At 37.2% G+C, this 16,710-nt stretch overlaps 2 protein-coding genes across 2 annotated transcripts in view; both read right to left on the reverse strand.

The window, feature by feature from the left end:
• The window catches only part of LOC145778541 (dedicator of cytokinesis protein 1-like), a 45,805-nt gene extending 43,629 nt beyond the window's left edge, over window positions 1–2,176 (reverse strand). The window contains exon 1 of the mRNA XM_082590045.1: window positions 1,997–2,176. Coding sequence (XP_082446171.1) covers window positions 1,997–2,045 — 49 coding nt within the window. The 5' untranslated portion in view covers window positions 2,046–2,176. The remainder of the gene's footprint in view (window positions 1–1,996) is intronic.
• A 3,361-nt stretch (window positions 2,177–5,537) lies between these two features.
• LOC145778747 (GTP:AMP phosphotransferase AK3, mitochondrial-like) lies at window positions 5,538–14,552 on the reverse strand. Its single transcript, XM_082590314.1, has 6 exons — window positions 14,390–14,552; window positions 13,559–13,654; window positions 12,504–12,626; window positions 10,377–10,549; window positions 9,599–9,717; window positions 5,538–7,735 (listed from the first exon to the last, which is right to left on the reverse strand). The coding sequence occupies exons 1-6, from the start codon at window positions 14,448–14,450 to the stop codon at window positions 7,621–7,623; spliced, it is 687 nt and encodes a 228-aa protein (XP_082446440.1). The 5' UTR covers window positions 14,451–14,552; the 3' UTR covers window positions 5,538–7,620.
• Window positions 14,553–16,710: the final 2,158 nt, after the last annotated feature.

A 16,710-nucleotide genomic window follows, 5' to 3' on the forward strand; every position in this document is an offset into this window, starting at 1 on the left:
GAAAGCAGGGTTGAGGAAGGTTTATGGGAAAAGAAAATTTGGAGGATATTCAAAGATACTGGCTGGTGCAGGCATTTCAATACATAACTGTAAGTGTTAGATGAATGGTAATTGTTGTTTTTGATGCTAGGTTTGTTTACTTCAAGATGATATTATTTAGATACTAACATAAATAAAATTACTTTTAATAATTTCCTTTCAAACACATTCAGAATGAAATCTATTCTCTATTACAAAGGTTTTCAAACACATTGGGACTAGTGCTAGTACAACACATCAAAGGATTTCAGAATCTAGCATGGCACAATCGGCACATTAACTTACTGTATCAATGTTTTTCAAAATATATTTGTTGACAGCCAATTGTAGCAAGAACTGACAGCAATAGACACTGGTATTTCGCCCCCCATGAGTCTAGGCTCATTAGCACTGCACCACTAATTCATGCCACATAACAGTTGAAATCTTATTGTTGTGGAAAGAAAACAACCCAACCAGCATGTGCAAAGGATTAACAAGGTAAAAAAGTGCTGCAATGGTGAGTGACTCACAAATAGCTTGCTGTTCTAGCGAGTTGAGCTTTTTGATATGAGCAACTGCATTTTTTAAAATATTGCTACTTGTTAACTTGTTGATTTCTTGAACAAACTATACAAGATAAATTACATGAAGTTGGCATTATTTTGATCAGTGTATGCTGTGTAGTGTATACCAGTAAAATAATTTATACATAACTGAAAGTGGCTATATTAATGGCGCCTTTCGCCTTGTTGTGCAACCAAAGAGTTTTAAGGGCTTGTGTTTTTGTTAATTTGAAAAAACTTCCACATTAGGTTTGCTCTTTGCCCAAGAATTCAAAATATCCCAAATCACAACTTCTTGTCTTCAACGAAGTCTCCTACAAGTCAGCAGCTGTAAACTGAGCAAATGACAGTTAAGCAAGTAACAACTGAGCTAGGAACATTTCAGCAAGTGGGTGAAGTTGGTAAATGATGAAACTGAGAAACAAATGAGCAAGCAGCAACTTGGCAAGCAAATTCAGTTTAGCAAGCAATGACCAAGCAAGTCCGATGCTAGGTGAAAATCTCATTTGCTGACTTGGATCGTAGCTGAAATGTAAATGCTGAGCTGTCGCATGCCGAGTGGTCTGACGACCTCTTCAGTCGTCTATAAAGTTTTGTCAAATTAGGATAGAATTTTTTTTTCTGACAATTTACTCATGGTGCAAGGAGCAAATAGCCACAGGTCTCCAAATATATATGATGATGATTCCAAGGATAAATTGTAGCAATTGAAAACAAATTGCTCAATGCAGCAAGCAGAGATAATGCATTATTAATTAATACGTAATAACAATTATGATGATGATTAACTGTACTTTTACTGCAATGCAAATGGTGTGCCTGCTTTTTATGTGCAAACAGTCTTGATTCGGGGTTGACATCAGTTGGCACTGGTCTGATAATCAAAAAAATTATGCAGTTACTTAAAGGTAGGCCTATCTACTGTAACATGAAAGCAAATGTTTCCTTCAAAACCACTTTGACACTTTCCAGCTTTGCGTTGTGGCTAGAACATTTAAATTTCTGTTCTTTTGCGGAACACACATTGGGAAATTCTGCTCAATTGAACAATAATAGCTTAACAGGTAAAATTGGCTAATTACAAATTTTCTAACAATCCAGAGTTTTTTGAAAAATGCATATCAGCTTAATTTGATTTAAAAGATAAATGTTTCAATCACATAGCAAAAGCAAGTGGATCAATGCAGACAAAATAAAAACTAGTCTATTATGTTTCATCTGCTAGCTTACCAACTTATATTCCCAAAGACAAAATGTAATTTCCTTAAAATTCATCAGCATCTTGGTTTAAAATATTTCGGGGGTGCGGGGGCACTACCTCCTTTGCCCTCTTCACTATGCCCCTGTCTCAGATGTTCATGGGTAAAAATCTATGAGACTAACAAGTTAATCAACAATCTAAATAAACTTACCAACACCATACTTTGCCTTGAGAGGAATAATCCATTGGGAATTTGGCATCTTTACAAATACAAACTTTGTGAAGCCACTAGGAATATTTACTTTAGCCACTCGTTCCTGCTAGCTGGCTTCCCAGGCTAGACTTCACCACTAAGATTGAAGTTACAGTGGACCATATGATCTGCAACACATAAGGAAAAAATAGTTAACATCACAGTGTTTTTAAATAAATTAACTACAAACTTTTGCTTCATTTGTAGCCTGCAGTTGAACTAACAAAATACTGCACACAATGCATCCAAATAAAAGCATTTCCTTCAATCCAAAGCAAATTATTTCCGCTTGTTGCTGCTGTGATTTCGAAACGCATCAATGATTTCATTAAAGGATCGAATCCAAACAAATATTATGCAAGGCTGCACCCTGATAAAAGGTTGCAACTTGCTACTTTTGATTTGTAACGAGTTAATAGTTATCAACTATTTTCTGCTACAACTTTGCTTGCCTGTTTCTTGCCTATTATAACTGAGCTTCGGGGAATTAGAAGATAAGGTTATCATCATACTAAACTTTCGGCATTCACGAGTGCAGAGTGGCCAGTCTCTTTCTCTCGGCCGCCTTTATTTCAGCAACTACATTCACCCAATTCATCAAACCCTGGGTAGAGGTGAGTGGTGTTTATCAACAACAAGCTTTTTCCGGTTGTTGAACCAGGTTTGCAACATCAGAAAACCAACACCTTATCATCCCATTGCGGATTATGCTAGTGACCTACATATTCACAAAATACCAACATTTTTTTAATAATATATCCCAACAAATTTATCAAAAATTGACTCATTGTGTGCTAAGATTGCCTGACTCTGTTAAATAATACTAATAGTTGAATTCCTTGATTTCGGACTGAAAAAAATCCATTCTAAAAATTGGAATTTGCATCACTGATGCAGGCCCGGTCAGTGTTGCCAAGAGCCGCAGGGGGATCTTCTTTCATTTTCCCCGCACTCGAAGACAACTTCTTTTTACTTACACTTTTCCACCTAAAGTTGAATCCAACACGACTTCCAGCCGAGCTGAAAGTAATCTGTAAAAACAAGGTCAAAGTTTTCACCTGTTATTGAAGCAGTTTTTCTGTTGGGTTTTCAGCTGTGTTTAAAGCAGTTTTTTCTCGATTTTGACGTGATATTCAAAAAATAAATCAAGTTTCAGCTTTCCGGAATATGGGAAGTTTACCATTTGTTTCCAATAAAACGACCTTGAAATTTCTCCTATATGGAGATAAAATTTACATATGGCAACTCTGTCACCAAGTTTGACAAATGGATGTTTTGTTGAGAAGGAGCGATATACTCCTGGCGTCAGCACGGTACCAGACTTCTCACGAAAGAACAGCGAGCATTGTGTTTCGCTAACCATACCCCTGTACGTGTAGTCTCCACCGGTGTAGCGTAGTTTAGTTGTTTTCTTTCCACAAAAGTAAGGATTCAATTGACTGACAAAAGCCGCGGTTGAAAACTACGTAGCATGAATTAGTGGTGTGCTACTGATGAGCCAGCCTCATGGGCGAAACACGTTTCTAATTGCTGTCAATTCTTGCGACACTCGACCGCCGTGAAACAAATGGACGTTTCGTTGTGGGTTATTCTGTCCACTGGCCTACCAGCGTCGCTCAGTGGATAACTTTTTTACATTAGGCCTACTTAGCAACTCTTTAGCACTTGTTTAGTTAAAACGACATTCTTGTTTGGCACTTGTTTGGTTATTACAACATTCCCGAGAGTTCAACCAGCGACGCTGGTTCGACTCTTGGGCAGGGTATGGAATGGAAGGCGTTTTTTCCATCTTCCATACTGAGATTTTTTTCCATTCCATCTCAGAAATCTCTTCCATTTTCACATTTTGTGATCTCCGCGTTGAATATGCCACAAATAGGCTAAACCTAAAAACCATGGCTTTCTGATTGGTCAATTCTGCCTAACGACAGTAGGTTTGACAAATACGCGTCAGGCAACAGTCCCGTTGGTTTAGGCCTAATACCGTAATACGAGCCGAAAATTGAAATATTTCAGCAAGCAACGTAATATTTTGTATGTCTTGATAAAGTGTTAGAAAGTTAATGATGGAATTGGGATGAAATGATGGAAGATTGTCTTTCATCCCATATTCAAGATTCTTCCATGCTTGACATTTTCCATCCCAAAATCTGATCCATTCCCTGCTCTCGGGGTGTGCGCTTTTGAGTACCATAACGCATTTCAAGGACCTCTTCTATCTGCACTCGGTGGATAGCTATTTGCCAATGAAATTCTGCAATGATAATAAAATATAAGCTTTCCCTAATCCTACTTTTTTTGAAAAGCTCTTGTGCACCGCAAAAAATAATTTAAAGAAAAAAAAAGTTTGACTTCGACGGGCGTCGAACCCTCGTTCTCACGATCACTAGGGGGAGGATGAAACCACTCAACCAACCGTGCCAACGGGAAACCGTTGCAAAACTTGCAATCCACACGGTTTTAATACAAACTTTTACCAAAATATGCCTAAATGAGACAGAAATGTCGTGGGAAAAAAAATTTCGCGACCGGGCCTGGGTCAATAATAATTCAAACCTCAAAGCTAGATAGCCTAGCTATGAGATACTGCCTGATTTAAGCTTTTTCGAAGTTTTTTTCAGTCGGAAGATTAAGATTGCACAACCAACCAAGGCAAGTTATATCGCAACTTTCTATTATTGACAGACTTATTTGATATGCTGGCCTTCCGCTGAGAAAGGATGAGCGGTGGGACGAAATTCAGTTTATTTTATTTTTTACAAAATTTGTTCGTCTAGAAAACATCGAAACTTTTTGTTGTTTCTCACACAAGCTTAGGCTGTCAGAAAAGAGCTGCAGTAACTTACGGAAAGATTATATGCATTTAAAAACATTGTCAAAATGGTCTCTACAGTGAAATGTAAGCTAGATTACGTGACAGAAATATTGGCACAAAAAAAACACACAAGACAAAAAAATGCTGCTGTCCGATTGGTCCCCATGTCCTATAGGTCCCACACTTCCCCTGTTTAACAATTATTATTGAAACAGGCAAACAAGTATGACTCCAATCCCATGAGCCCCAAAATCCAATTCAGGAATTTGTGGCTCATATAGTGCGAGACCATCGGGGTATGTTCTGCCTTCGTTTCATTTAATGATACAGTTTTAAAACTGCAACTGCAAAAGTTCGGTTTTAAAGTAGCCGACTATGGCAATTGCAGATGTGCACTTCAGACAAGTGCCATAGCAACCCAGGACCCAGGTGTATTGTCAGTAGCGTTTACAGGGTATGATTTTAGGGGCCCAGAAGGTTTCCAAGGAACCCGGAAGCTTAAGAAACCGCCGCGTATTCTTTGGGTGTAATGAGTTTTTTAAATGTTTAAATTTGGGGCCCGAGGACTCCATTGGTACCGGGCCAAAAATATTCTCTTAACGCCCTGTGTATTGTGTCATAAAAATGCGTTTAATAGGGATTTGCACCAAGGCATAGATCTCATAACGTTAAAACACACAAAAACACTTTGAAGAGCGCCATTTATTACAAATAACAACCACCATGATTACTGATTAGCCTATATGTAATGTATATAACTATATAAACAGCTCATAATACCAATTTGAAAGCTTGAAGCAATTAATTCCAATCATAATTTTATAAGTGGGTCTACAAGTGATCACTACTTGCTGTACAATATTCCACCACCTTACACACTATAGGTTAGAGAGAAATTTGCGACAATAAAACAAAAATCATCGACACCTTATGACTGGTGTAATTCAAAAACATGAGCAAGCTGGGATGCTCATTTCAATGAAACTCTATTGCAAAAACCAGAGCACGGCCTATGCGAACTTGTTGGAACAAGACTCTGCTGCGGATGATGTCAGTAATCATACTAGAACTTACATCTGATACAATTTAAGCAAAATAATGCAATATACAAATCCACATTGAAATAATAAGATAAAAAATAATTGTAAGAGTCAGGCCATTGCAACAAAGCACAAAAAGTAATAACAGGTTAAACTTTGTCAAGCATTTGTTAATGAAAAAGAAATATCTCAGAACAGATCAGAAGTTTTTTTAACCGTTTTTGTGCTAAGGAATACATTTCACAATCAAAAAAATTCTGCTGCCGATTAGACGAAACTCTGTGTATTGTCCCAAAACATCAAATTTTAGTTTATTTATTTTCTGCTTTGTTCACTGCATATACGGGTCTGTTTTACTGCAACTACTAGCAAACACCAGGCAAAAATTCTAGGGTTCAAAACTGATGTTGCAATCAGTTTATCACTACAATATTTTTGTTACATGCCTCGTTTTACTGTTGTAGGCTACTCGAAAAACGTCTGGTGAAAGCGCATGCAATGAAACAATTGCCTGGCACCTTAGAAATGCAGATTAAAAGCTTGTTAAGCAATAAGCATGCAAGGATAGCGTTTTGATTCAATACTGTGTTGTTAGTTTTGCTAGGATAATATTGCCGAATGCCGATTCTAAATGATAAAAGTTACAATATATTATTGCAATTACCTTCTGTCAGCATCAAAAATGAAATATTGCTGTACTTCACCAGTTTACTGATGTAATTAAAACACTTAAAACTTAACTTTATATTATTTTTAATAAACTTTATCAAAAAGCACTACTAAGTGTTAGGCTATACCCTTGTCCCTTATAGATATCGAAAATTGCGAGAACTCATTACTGACGATAATAACGTTAGGCTTAGGTTCAACAAGGCATTATTACATGCAATAATTCAGAGTATATTTTATGTGAGCTTATATTAATGAGCGATTAGAAGAATTATATACGAATGATGATTGCACAAGCAAATTAATATTACAAGCAACAACACAGTGAGAGATGATTGTGGACGTGCAATTCGTCGTTAATGTGGTGACCCAGACAGCAAATTAGTCGTTTTTTCAACGTCTGCAGACGTTGAATCAATGTAAAAAACGACTTTGCTATCTGGGGAGCTGCTACGTGTCCAACACATTCACGGACTTCACAAGACAGTTCATCACATTGACGATCAATTGTACATAAAGGTGAAAAATCTAAAATAAGGATCTAGTGTTGAACTTTATGGTAAAGCCCGAATACAATTAGTGGGCAGCTACAAAAAGTTGCTTTTTGCACCAAAGAATTGAAAGAAACGTTGATAAAGTTCACAAAATTTACATGCAATTACAGTACAAATGATTTCCAGATGAAACTGCGTGTCAACGTCTCATAATTAATGCACACCAGTCAAAATAAAATGACAGAAAAGATAGCAATTACTAAAAGTAAAACGGATTGGCAGCAAATTAAAATGCATGTTTCATCAGCATACGTACGCAGCACAATTAACCTTAAACTGATATTATTTACCAATTAATTCAATCTCTGGTATAGAACAAAGCATATTACAGTAATATCCAGCTAGTAAAATACGTTTTTCCCATGTAAAAGAGACTGCACTTTACATCTCTCGTTTCCAGGTCCACAAATGAGAAATTTTGCTGGCTGGATGGTGACGACAACGATATCACATAATTTTAGACGTCGATTTTATCGTGTCTGACTAAGAAGAAGTTGGAAAAATTCAGTCTTCCGCTCTTTTTATATCACTTGCGATGAGTTTTTTAACAAATTGTCTGATGTCAGGCCAGATGTCGTCTGTCCTGGTGCCGCTGTACGAATGCAATATATCCATTTCTCTGCAAAACATGGAAAATTGACTGTAAGCACGAAAGAAACTGCTTGAGCTATAAACACACGTGTCGCCTATGCTGCCTATAGCACAGCATTAACAAATGAAGACGACAACTTAACCAAGCTGAAAAAAAACTTGTCTGTTTGCATTGTTTTGACAGTTGGCAGCATACTGTAAAGTCAGGCGCGGATTTATGAGGGGGGGGGGGCGAAATTTAGTGAGGAATTGTTGAAATTGTATGTTTCCGCATCAAATGGTTTGATATGCTTTTAAACAGCTGATATTAGTCCCACGGCGGACTTAACTTATCCGGGGGGAATAATTTTTTGTTATTATTATGGTTGAAATTATCCATCGATCAGACTCCGTTATTTTCTTTCATACAACTTCAAATACATAATAATAGCAACATTTGTTGGAGCTGACTCAGCTGAAACCAACGCTAAACCAAATGACATCAGTTGAAACAATCTGAGACCTTGAATGGCTGTTTTATAGTTTTTTGTCTTGATTATAATTTCAATTAATTACCGTATAATATGCCTACAAACATACAAATATCTAATTAGTCATGGACACTGCATACAGGGTTTTAAACCAGATTTCAAGTTTACTTTGCATGCTTAGCAATTTTTATTCAAGCAAAATTTATTTTTTAAACATTCACAATTGATGAAAATGGCTGTTTTAACGTTTATTTTATAGCATATCGCATATGCCGTAGTATCATTGTTAATATCTGTTTTATCTTTGTCTTTCTTTTTAATTGATGTTCAAATTTTCTGCCCCCCTCGAAAAAACTCCTGGATCCGCGCCTGTGTAAAGTGGAAAACCTTTGTTAGCTGCCGAGACAAGCGATTGTAAAATCAGTTACAAGTCCATTAAAAAGAATAGAAAAACACGGATTGTCGGTGTGGGCAAATATCTTGGTTAGAGCCGAGCCGATGCTAAACGTTTGTTTCGTTCAAGCAGCTCTAAACTAACAAAGATACTGCAGCAAGAGCTGGGAACGAGCTGTCTACGTGACAAAAACAACGTTTTCACAAATAACGTCAACCATTGATCAAAGATTTGCATAATACGGTACACAAACAACCGCGCTTTGCCACAATACAATCAATTCTTCAGCCTAACGATTGTTTTTGCTTGCAGCTGGAATCTCGTTCGATCCAACAGCATGAAAAGAAAAGAACCCAAACCGGTTGTAAGAAAGGAATTCTCACTCAGCAGCTAGTTTGATACGCCACTCCCAGCTAAAAAAATCTCTCCTTTTTACAAGGTTTAAGAAGCGTAGAATCAATGTAAAAAGGACAAATTTTGCTAGCTGGACTAAACTACTGTGTGATACAATAGATAGAGTTTCGCTGCTAGCAGCATGATCGTTGTTTACTTCACAAATGTAGATCCAAAAGGACCTGTTTAGCCTGATGCTGCGAGTTCGCTGTGGTAGTAGCGGTTTGTCACTGGCTTTTGAAACACAGTTCCCTAGTCATATGCTGACTGGAATGTCATGTGCAATGACAAGCAACAATGCACTCGTCATGACACATGACTAGAGAACCGTGTATTAAAAGCTTGTGCAAATCGCTACTGCAACTGCGATCCAGCAGCATCAGGCCAACACAAGTCGTTTGTATCTATACAGTTTGAGAAATATTGTGTGATGTCTTCAAGTCGATGTCACAGAAGTACACTATCAGAGATAGCGTCAAAGCAAGTCTAGCATATTCATTTGAAATCTGGGGTGCAAAACGTTGTGCAATGACATTAGGGTGCAACTACGCGCGTAGTCGTATATACAAGACACACTTTGAAAGTCTGAGCTTTACACTTTGAAAAACTTGGCTTTACCAACACAGCTACATACTTGAAAAACTCCAACATTGGCTCCGTCTCTTTCAAGTAAGTCTCCTGACGTTTTAATACTGTTTTAGGTTTATCATCGTCTCGCTGAACCAACGCATCGCCAGTGACGTCATCAATTCCCTAGCCACAAATAAATCGTTATGTGATAATCAGTTGTTTAAAGAGATATAAGATTTAAATACTGTTTGTTGAGAATTGCTGATCATACGCAAAGCAGCATAGCACTTCTCAGGCAGCAAAATCCGTCATTTTTACATTGGCTATGTAAAATACATTGAATCAATGTAAAAATGACGGATTTTGCTGTCTGGGGTATGAATGCGAAGTTACATAACGGGGATTTTAACATGTGCAAAATTTTGGATGTCACAAAGAGCTTTAATCGGTTGACAACTAAAGCGAATCAAAAGAACTAAAACTTGTTACAAATTTAAACTTGACTTTGAACGGAAGTAGCTTGCTAGGCCAGTGTGTCAGCTTTAAAATCAAATACACGCTTCTCGTTTAAAATAATAGTATACAATGACACTACTAGTCTTGCTATTGCCACGACTTTGACTAAACAATCTTCTATCGAAATCTTCGCGCATTCGTAAGACGCCAGACAAACAAAATAATCAAAAAGTGTAAAGTATCAGAAAAAGTTGAAAAAAAAAAAATTATCTAGAGCAGTCGTTGAGTGGTAAACCACTAGTTTATCACACATTTGTTTCAATATCGTGCATTTGCTTTTTTGCTAAATGAAACCATGGCTATAAACTGCCAGCCCACACACTCACCGCCACTTGCGGGGGATTAAAACCTTCGTTATACACACGGCCGCTGGGTAGATGAGTCCATCGACCGCTCAGCCTCTGACGAATGATCTCAAAAGGAACGTCCAAGTTGATTACAGCGTGCAGCCTCTCTCTTTCAACAAGATGACGGGCTTGGGACACGTTTCGAGGAAAGCCTGTACATAAAATAATCTGACACTTGATACAAATTTTACAATTAAAAAAAAAATATTCGTAAAGCGATAACCCTTGATTTAAATAGTGTACTATACATTTGAAGCAGTCTCTATATGAAATGTAAAAACTTAAAAGACAACTTTCGCCCTTCCAGCATACGAAGACGACTGAATACCGATTTAGAATACCGTAATACCGTATATTATATAACCACAATCAATGCAATAAAATAGAATTTTAAAACAGCAACAGCCACTTACATAATTCATCCCAAGTTCAATAAGCTTATGAGATGAAACATAATACTATCCAAACATGAATTAAATATGTGTAGGATATATTTTCAAATGATTGCAAGTAAATTCTTTGTTTACAAGATTTGTTATGCAATGCAGAGAGATATATAAGTCTGACCAGATGCTTTTGGTCTCTCAGATAACCAATCAAACTACATTGTGCCGAATTTGGGCAAAAAGACATCACCAGGTCTAGTGTTGTTCGAGTGTGGAGAAAAGTGGTGAAGACAATCGGGGCTGAAAAAAATCGGCTCTTCTCGCTGATGGGAACAAAACCGAAATTGGATCATGATGAAAAATCAAACCGAAAGTCTTGATCCAAACCAAATGCAAAATCAAAGTGCATCGATTGACCGATACAAGATTGCATCGATGGAAACACCCAGTGATTCAAAGTGGCAATCAAACCACAGCGGCAACAACCAATTAACCTTTACAATGCACGATGATAAACACGCACGAATTTCAAATGCAACACACATCTCAAAACTGTAAAGTTCTATTTACGGCATGATGTAAATTTCACTCATACTAACTTATCAAGTTTTCGAATTCATTAAGGCCTGCAAAATGTGCATTTATGCAATTAGCAAATTTAGAATATATATGTAATCAAGTTGTACAATGTGTGATGCCAGTAAGCAAACTAGAGACCAGACTGGCCTTGTTTTACCAGATATAATTCATCCAAAGGAATAGCTGGCCATAAAATACAAATGCCATACTATTTTCTCGTAAGCTTTATTCTTTAAACCACCAACGACACTAAATATTTTTGGTGCAACTTGTACATGTACAGCCGTTTCATGAATTATGCAATTTCAGACTGACAAGAGATGGGACTAATTGTGACATTTCTTCCACAGCACAAAATAGGGACATTTAGGCGCAGATACATAAGCTCACACACTGTGATGCCAGGCGATAAAGGTGCTGAGTCACTTTAGTAGCAGTTCATTTAGGTTTTAGGCACTATTCCGAGTAAGTGTATTTTATTAGGTGGTGGTCTGGTGGATTATTGTGACAGGATTGTATATTCGTATACTTTAAGGTTTAATCAAAACAAACTTTCAGACGGAAAGCATTGACTTACCAAGCAGAAAATTTATAAAATATCAAAATATTTAATGACCAAGGACTCAAAAAAATACCGGAATGGCCCGTTTGGGTGAGTCCGATTTGGTGAGTCCGATCCCTTAACGGGGGATTTTTTCAAATTTCTTTTTAAATTATTGGGTACCGTAGCCTAATTATCATTGCTGTTTTAGGGTTAAGTTTAGGGGTTAGAGGTTAGGAACTCACCGAATAGTAGCAGACCCAAAAAATACACTACTCGAAATAATGTCTAAATCGTCTGGTGCAACAGAGCGGGAAGTGGGCACCGACTTGATATCTGCCCACAAGTCATGCACAATATTCCATATTAATTTACATCGAGATGAACGCTAAAATCTTAGCTCAACCACAACCAAAGTGTGTTGGTGATGAACAATGTAGAACAGTAAATGATGTTGAAAATTTCTTAAAATTAGCCAGTGGCAATCAATAAAACACGCAGCAATTAAAGTATGCTAACGTCAATAAGCCTGTTCAGTGTTCACTACAAATATGTTGACCCTGTTAGACAATATAACACCAAAAATAAAATATGCTGTACCATCTAAAAGCCAATTTGTTGTAAGTGGAATTCGTTGAATTTGAGATAGCATCAGCTCAACCACCAGATTGTCAGGCACAAGCTTCCCAGATGCAGTGTAAGCCATAGCTTGAATTCCATAGGCTAAAATGTAGACATAATTTCATTTTAAAAGTGTAAAATAGAACTCATACCACCAGCAATTCATAATGTTTATTGTATATAGTATTACTATTTACAATTATGCAGCCGCAACTCGTGCATACAGAAATAGCAGAATGATAATAAGATTCCAACCATATTTGCACATAAAAGGCACTCTCAGCAACAACTTGCAATGACTAAAAAGAAACAAAAAAGTAGGCATGCATGTGTCTATTTACAGAATGCAAAAAAGCAGCACCACAAAGTATATGCATCATTATACACTTTAAGCAATAGATTGAGTTTTGCTTCAACTCAGCATGTTTGTTGATTTCTTTACAAATGTAGAATTGTAGATACAAACGATTTGTTTTAGCCTCAGACTGCGAGTTCGCTGTGGTAGTAGCAGTTTGCACTAGTTTTCATAACACAGTTCCTTAATCTTCTGCTATGACGAAGTCATGGTGTCGTTACTTTATGCGATTCTTTTCCTTGGCTTGAGGCAGCTGTCCTGATTACTGACTCCAACACCATTCGCCATAGCACATGACTATAAAACTGTGTTCTGAAAGCTAGTGCAAACAGGGTTGATCGGTTTAAACCGGGGCAGTTTAAACCACCCAGTTATAACCAGTTAAAACCTGGTTTAAACTGGGCAATTTTAACCATCGACCATTCACTACACAAAAAATATTTTTTTGGGTTTGACCAGTTTAGACCGGTTAAAATCAGGTTTAAACCGCTTAGTGGTCAAAACCAGTTTTGACCACTTAGAGATCAACCCTGAGTGCAAACTGCTACTGCCTACTACTTTGATCATAGCAAACTCGCAGCATCAAGCTAAAACAGATTGTTAGTATCTACATTTGTGAAATACAGTATACCCAAAACCTTGGCAATTGCTTAACAAACTAAATTGTATGTATACTAACTAGTTTTCTTTCCAATTTCTGCTCTTAAAATGTCTCCACTTGAAAGATGCTTCATGTCAAAGTCTCGAACAATGCGAGCAGAGACTGTTCCTTTTCCTAACATAATTGAAATAGTCATTGAAATATCATTACTGAAGATAGCTAAATCTATGAAGTTAGCCAACCTGCAAAGCAGCTGTTAAAAACTTTCCATGTACATTGTACAAAGAATAGCAACCTACTGCATACATAAAAGTTTTGTCAACGTGTTACCATAAAATCTCTGACATCAAATGTTGAACTGAAGCTTTAGAGATTGTTTGATTGATTGAATCTATATCCTCGGACTGGGAAAGCTTCTTGCAGAGCTTAATCCTGGCAGTATCGCATACTTGTAGAGGCTTTAAATCACTGACGCAGGCCTGGTCACCGAGATTGACAGAGTGAAGTTTCCGATTGTTGAAGTCTTGTTGCCGGGGAATTATTCCATCCAATAGATGCCGCTGAATGGCGAGCAGTCCTTAACGTGCGTTGCTCAAGCGCACACCCCTAGAGTCGAACCAGCGCCGCTTGATTTTGAAGTTTCTTCGTTCCAGAAGTGACGCGCTAACCAACTGAGCTATCGGGGCGGAGCATGACTATAAGTTCTAATAACATAGAAAATTCTCAACACTCAGCAACATAGCCGACAACAGAAACAATGCAAGTTAAACAACAATCTTTATAATTATTAAACATTTTTAATCACAAACTTTTTTCATATTTCTTTATTAAAATTACACCTTGTGACAAACAATATAATCAGTCTTCAAAAAAAGATACATAGCTAATGTGATAAACTTGCATAGTCACCTGATCCTGGTGGTCCCATAATCATTGCATGAATAGCTCTTCTAAAGCATGTTAATCTCATTCTGACAACAGTTGTCTTCACTTTTTGAAGATAATTATATTAGCATGTAAAAGGTCAAGAATTCTCTGGCAGCTGATATGTTGCTATCATGAGAACACAAACAGCTCCTGCATTTATACAACAAAAGACCAAGAAGTAAACTGTGGCCTAACAAATATTCTTGAAACAAGCTTTAGCAAAATAGTGTCATCAAAACAGATGTTGTTCTACCTTTTTCTCGAATGCTATGCTTGGCATATATTGGTTTTTGTTGTGATGGTCAGAAAAAAAAAATGAACGATAGTCATTTTGTTTTGAAGCTAGTGTTTTGACATTGTTTGTTAAATAGCTTAAAATTTTAGCACAAGGTACCATAGAAAGTACCATAGAAAAGTACCATAGAAAGTACCTTTTTCTATAGCACAAGTACCATAGAAAAAGGAGACTGAATTACCTGACGCCACTTGGTTGATGACATCTTTATCCTCAGACTGAGTAAGCTTTTTTGAGAGCTTTAATCCTGGCCATTTGGCATACTTGTACAGAACCACTGACACAGACTTGGTGACCAAGTTTGACATAGTAAAGTTTCAAATTGTTGAAGTACGGTATTGTTGTCTGCGAATTATTCCATCCACCAGGTGACACTGAATGTACAGCTGTCCTACAAATGTGTTGCTCAAGTGCACACCTCAAGAGCCAAACCAGCGCCACTTGATCTTGCAGATCCATCATTTGTAAAGTCAGGCGCATAACCATCTGAGCTATCGGGGTGGACAGATAATTGAGCTCAATATAATAATCATGCTTTTATTTGCGCCCATCGCGATAACGTACTGTACCGGTACACTGCGATCACAGATGCGATACAACAGACAACAGGAAGCAACGAAGTGACATATAGTCTTCGAGTCAGCTGCTCATTGCTCCCCTTATTTTGGCTTGCCTTTAAGTGTCTTTCGCCGAGACACAGCCGCGTGCTCTGGAGCGGTGTCGAACCCACGTCCTTTCGAACGTCTGCGCTGCAATAAGCAGCTGCAGGTTTGACACCGTCTGCGCTGCAGATATATTATGAATATTATATTAGCAGAGAACCCGAACATCAGGCAAAGTCAGGTTTGACAATGTCGCACTAAGCAAGCAAATCTCGAAATATCGACCAAAAAGGGGCTAATCTGATGAGTTCCAATCTGAATTGAATTCTGAAATCTGATTCTGAATCCGGATTCCGGATTCCGGACTCTTGATCTTGATCAGAGTTGCCAAGTGTCAGATGTAGCGCCCGAGAGCTTTCTCTGACGTCATGCGTTCTTACTGTGTTCTTGCTTCGCGTTACTAGGCTAATAGAGAGAGAAGAGAGTGAGAAAAGTTTTATTTTGTCTGTTGCAAGAATAGTACGGTACAATTATAAACAATATGAATAAAAAATTATCATAACAATTTAGATTTTAAATAAATAAATATTTGAGGGGCACTTGCCCCCACTGATGACGCCCATGCACACAAGTGTTGAAATTAACCATTTGAAGATAATCAAATTTTGTAATTTGATTATAAACATTTTGTGAAATAGTAGGCTACTGTAAAATAGGGAATGTTAGTCAAAGAAAATAATTAACTAACATCGTTCGTTAAAAATTAGCAGATAATTTCCTCAATGACTATTAACAATCAAGCCATTTTCAAAGTAAACAGTCAAAAATGTAACCTTTAACCTGTGTCATATTTCCTTTCCATAAAAAAACAAACACACCAGAAATTTAATTTGCATGACCACCTGCTTATGAATACTGACATATTACTTTATTAGGACTGGTTGCCAGCAAATTTTACGTTATTTGGTGAAAGTTTCTCCAAATATAAAATAGGCCATGTATAAATGTTTTTAAATGTACTTGGTACATCTTACATTTTGAACCTCTAAATCTTGAGGCCTTAAGCTTCATCCTTTCTAGTCTAATGGTAAATCCGGCACTAGATGAAAGCAGGGGGCCTGTAAATCTCTTGCCCCCTTGTAAAAATGCTACTAATAAAACGTTATATTAAAAAAACACTTTTTGATTAAAATTCAGTATCTCACAGTGCAGTAGCTCGTCTATTCTTAACCCAGATTAAAGAAGCTGAAAATTATAATGAATTCAAAACCCACTTAAAAACTTTCTATTTCACTGAACATTATGACTGAAAGAAACCTACCGTAGGCTATTAATTATCACCGTTGTTAAGTAACTTACATCGCCCAGGAGCATAGTTTGTTGTTGTTATTATTATCCAGCTGACA

The sequence above is a fragment of the Aplidium turbinatum genome, chromosome 10, assembly GCF_918807975.1.
Source record: "Aplidium turbinatum chromosome 10, kaAplTurb1.1, whole genome shotgun sequence".
In the NCBI taxonomy this organism is placed as follows: domain Eukaryota; kingdom Metazoa; phylum Chordata; class Ascidiacea; order Aplousobranchia; family Polyclinidae; genus Aplidium; species Aplidium turbinatum.

Bases quoted from the DNA above. Each gene is read 5' to 3' on its own strand.
- LOC145778747 (XM_082590314.1), bottom strand. From the start codon at position 14,450: ATGAGATTAACATGCTTTAGAAGAGCTATTCATGCAATGATTATGGGA. The intron at 12,627-13,558 runs GTTAGTATACAT...TCTACATTTTAG, and splicing joins AGAAATTGGAAAGAAAACTA to CCTATGGAATTCAAGCTATG. The intron at 7,736-9,598 runs GTATGTAGCTGT...CATGTTTTGCAG, and splicing joins CCAATGTTGGAGTTTTTCAA to AGAAATGGATATATTGCATT.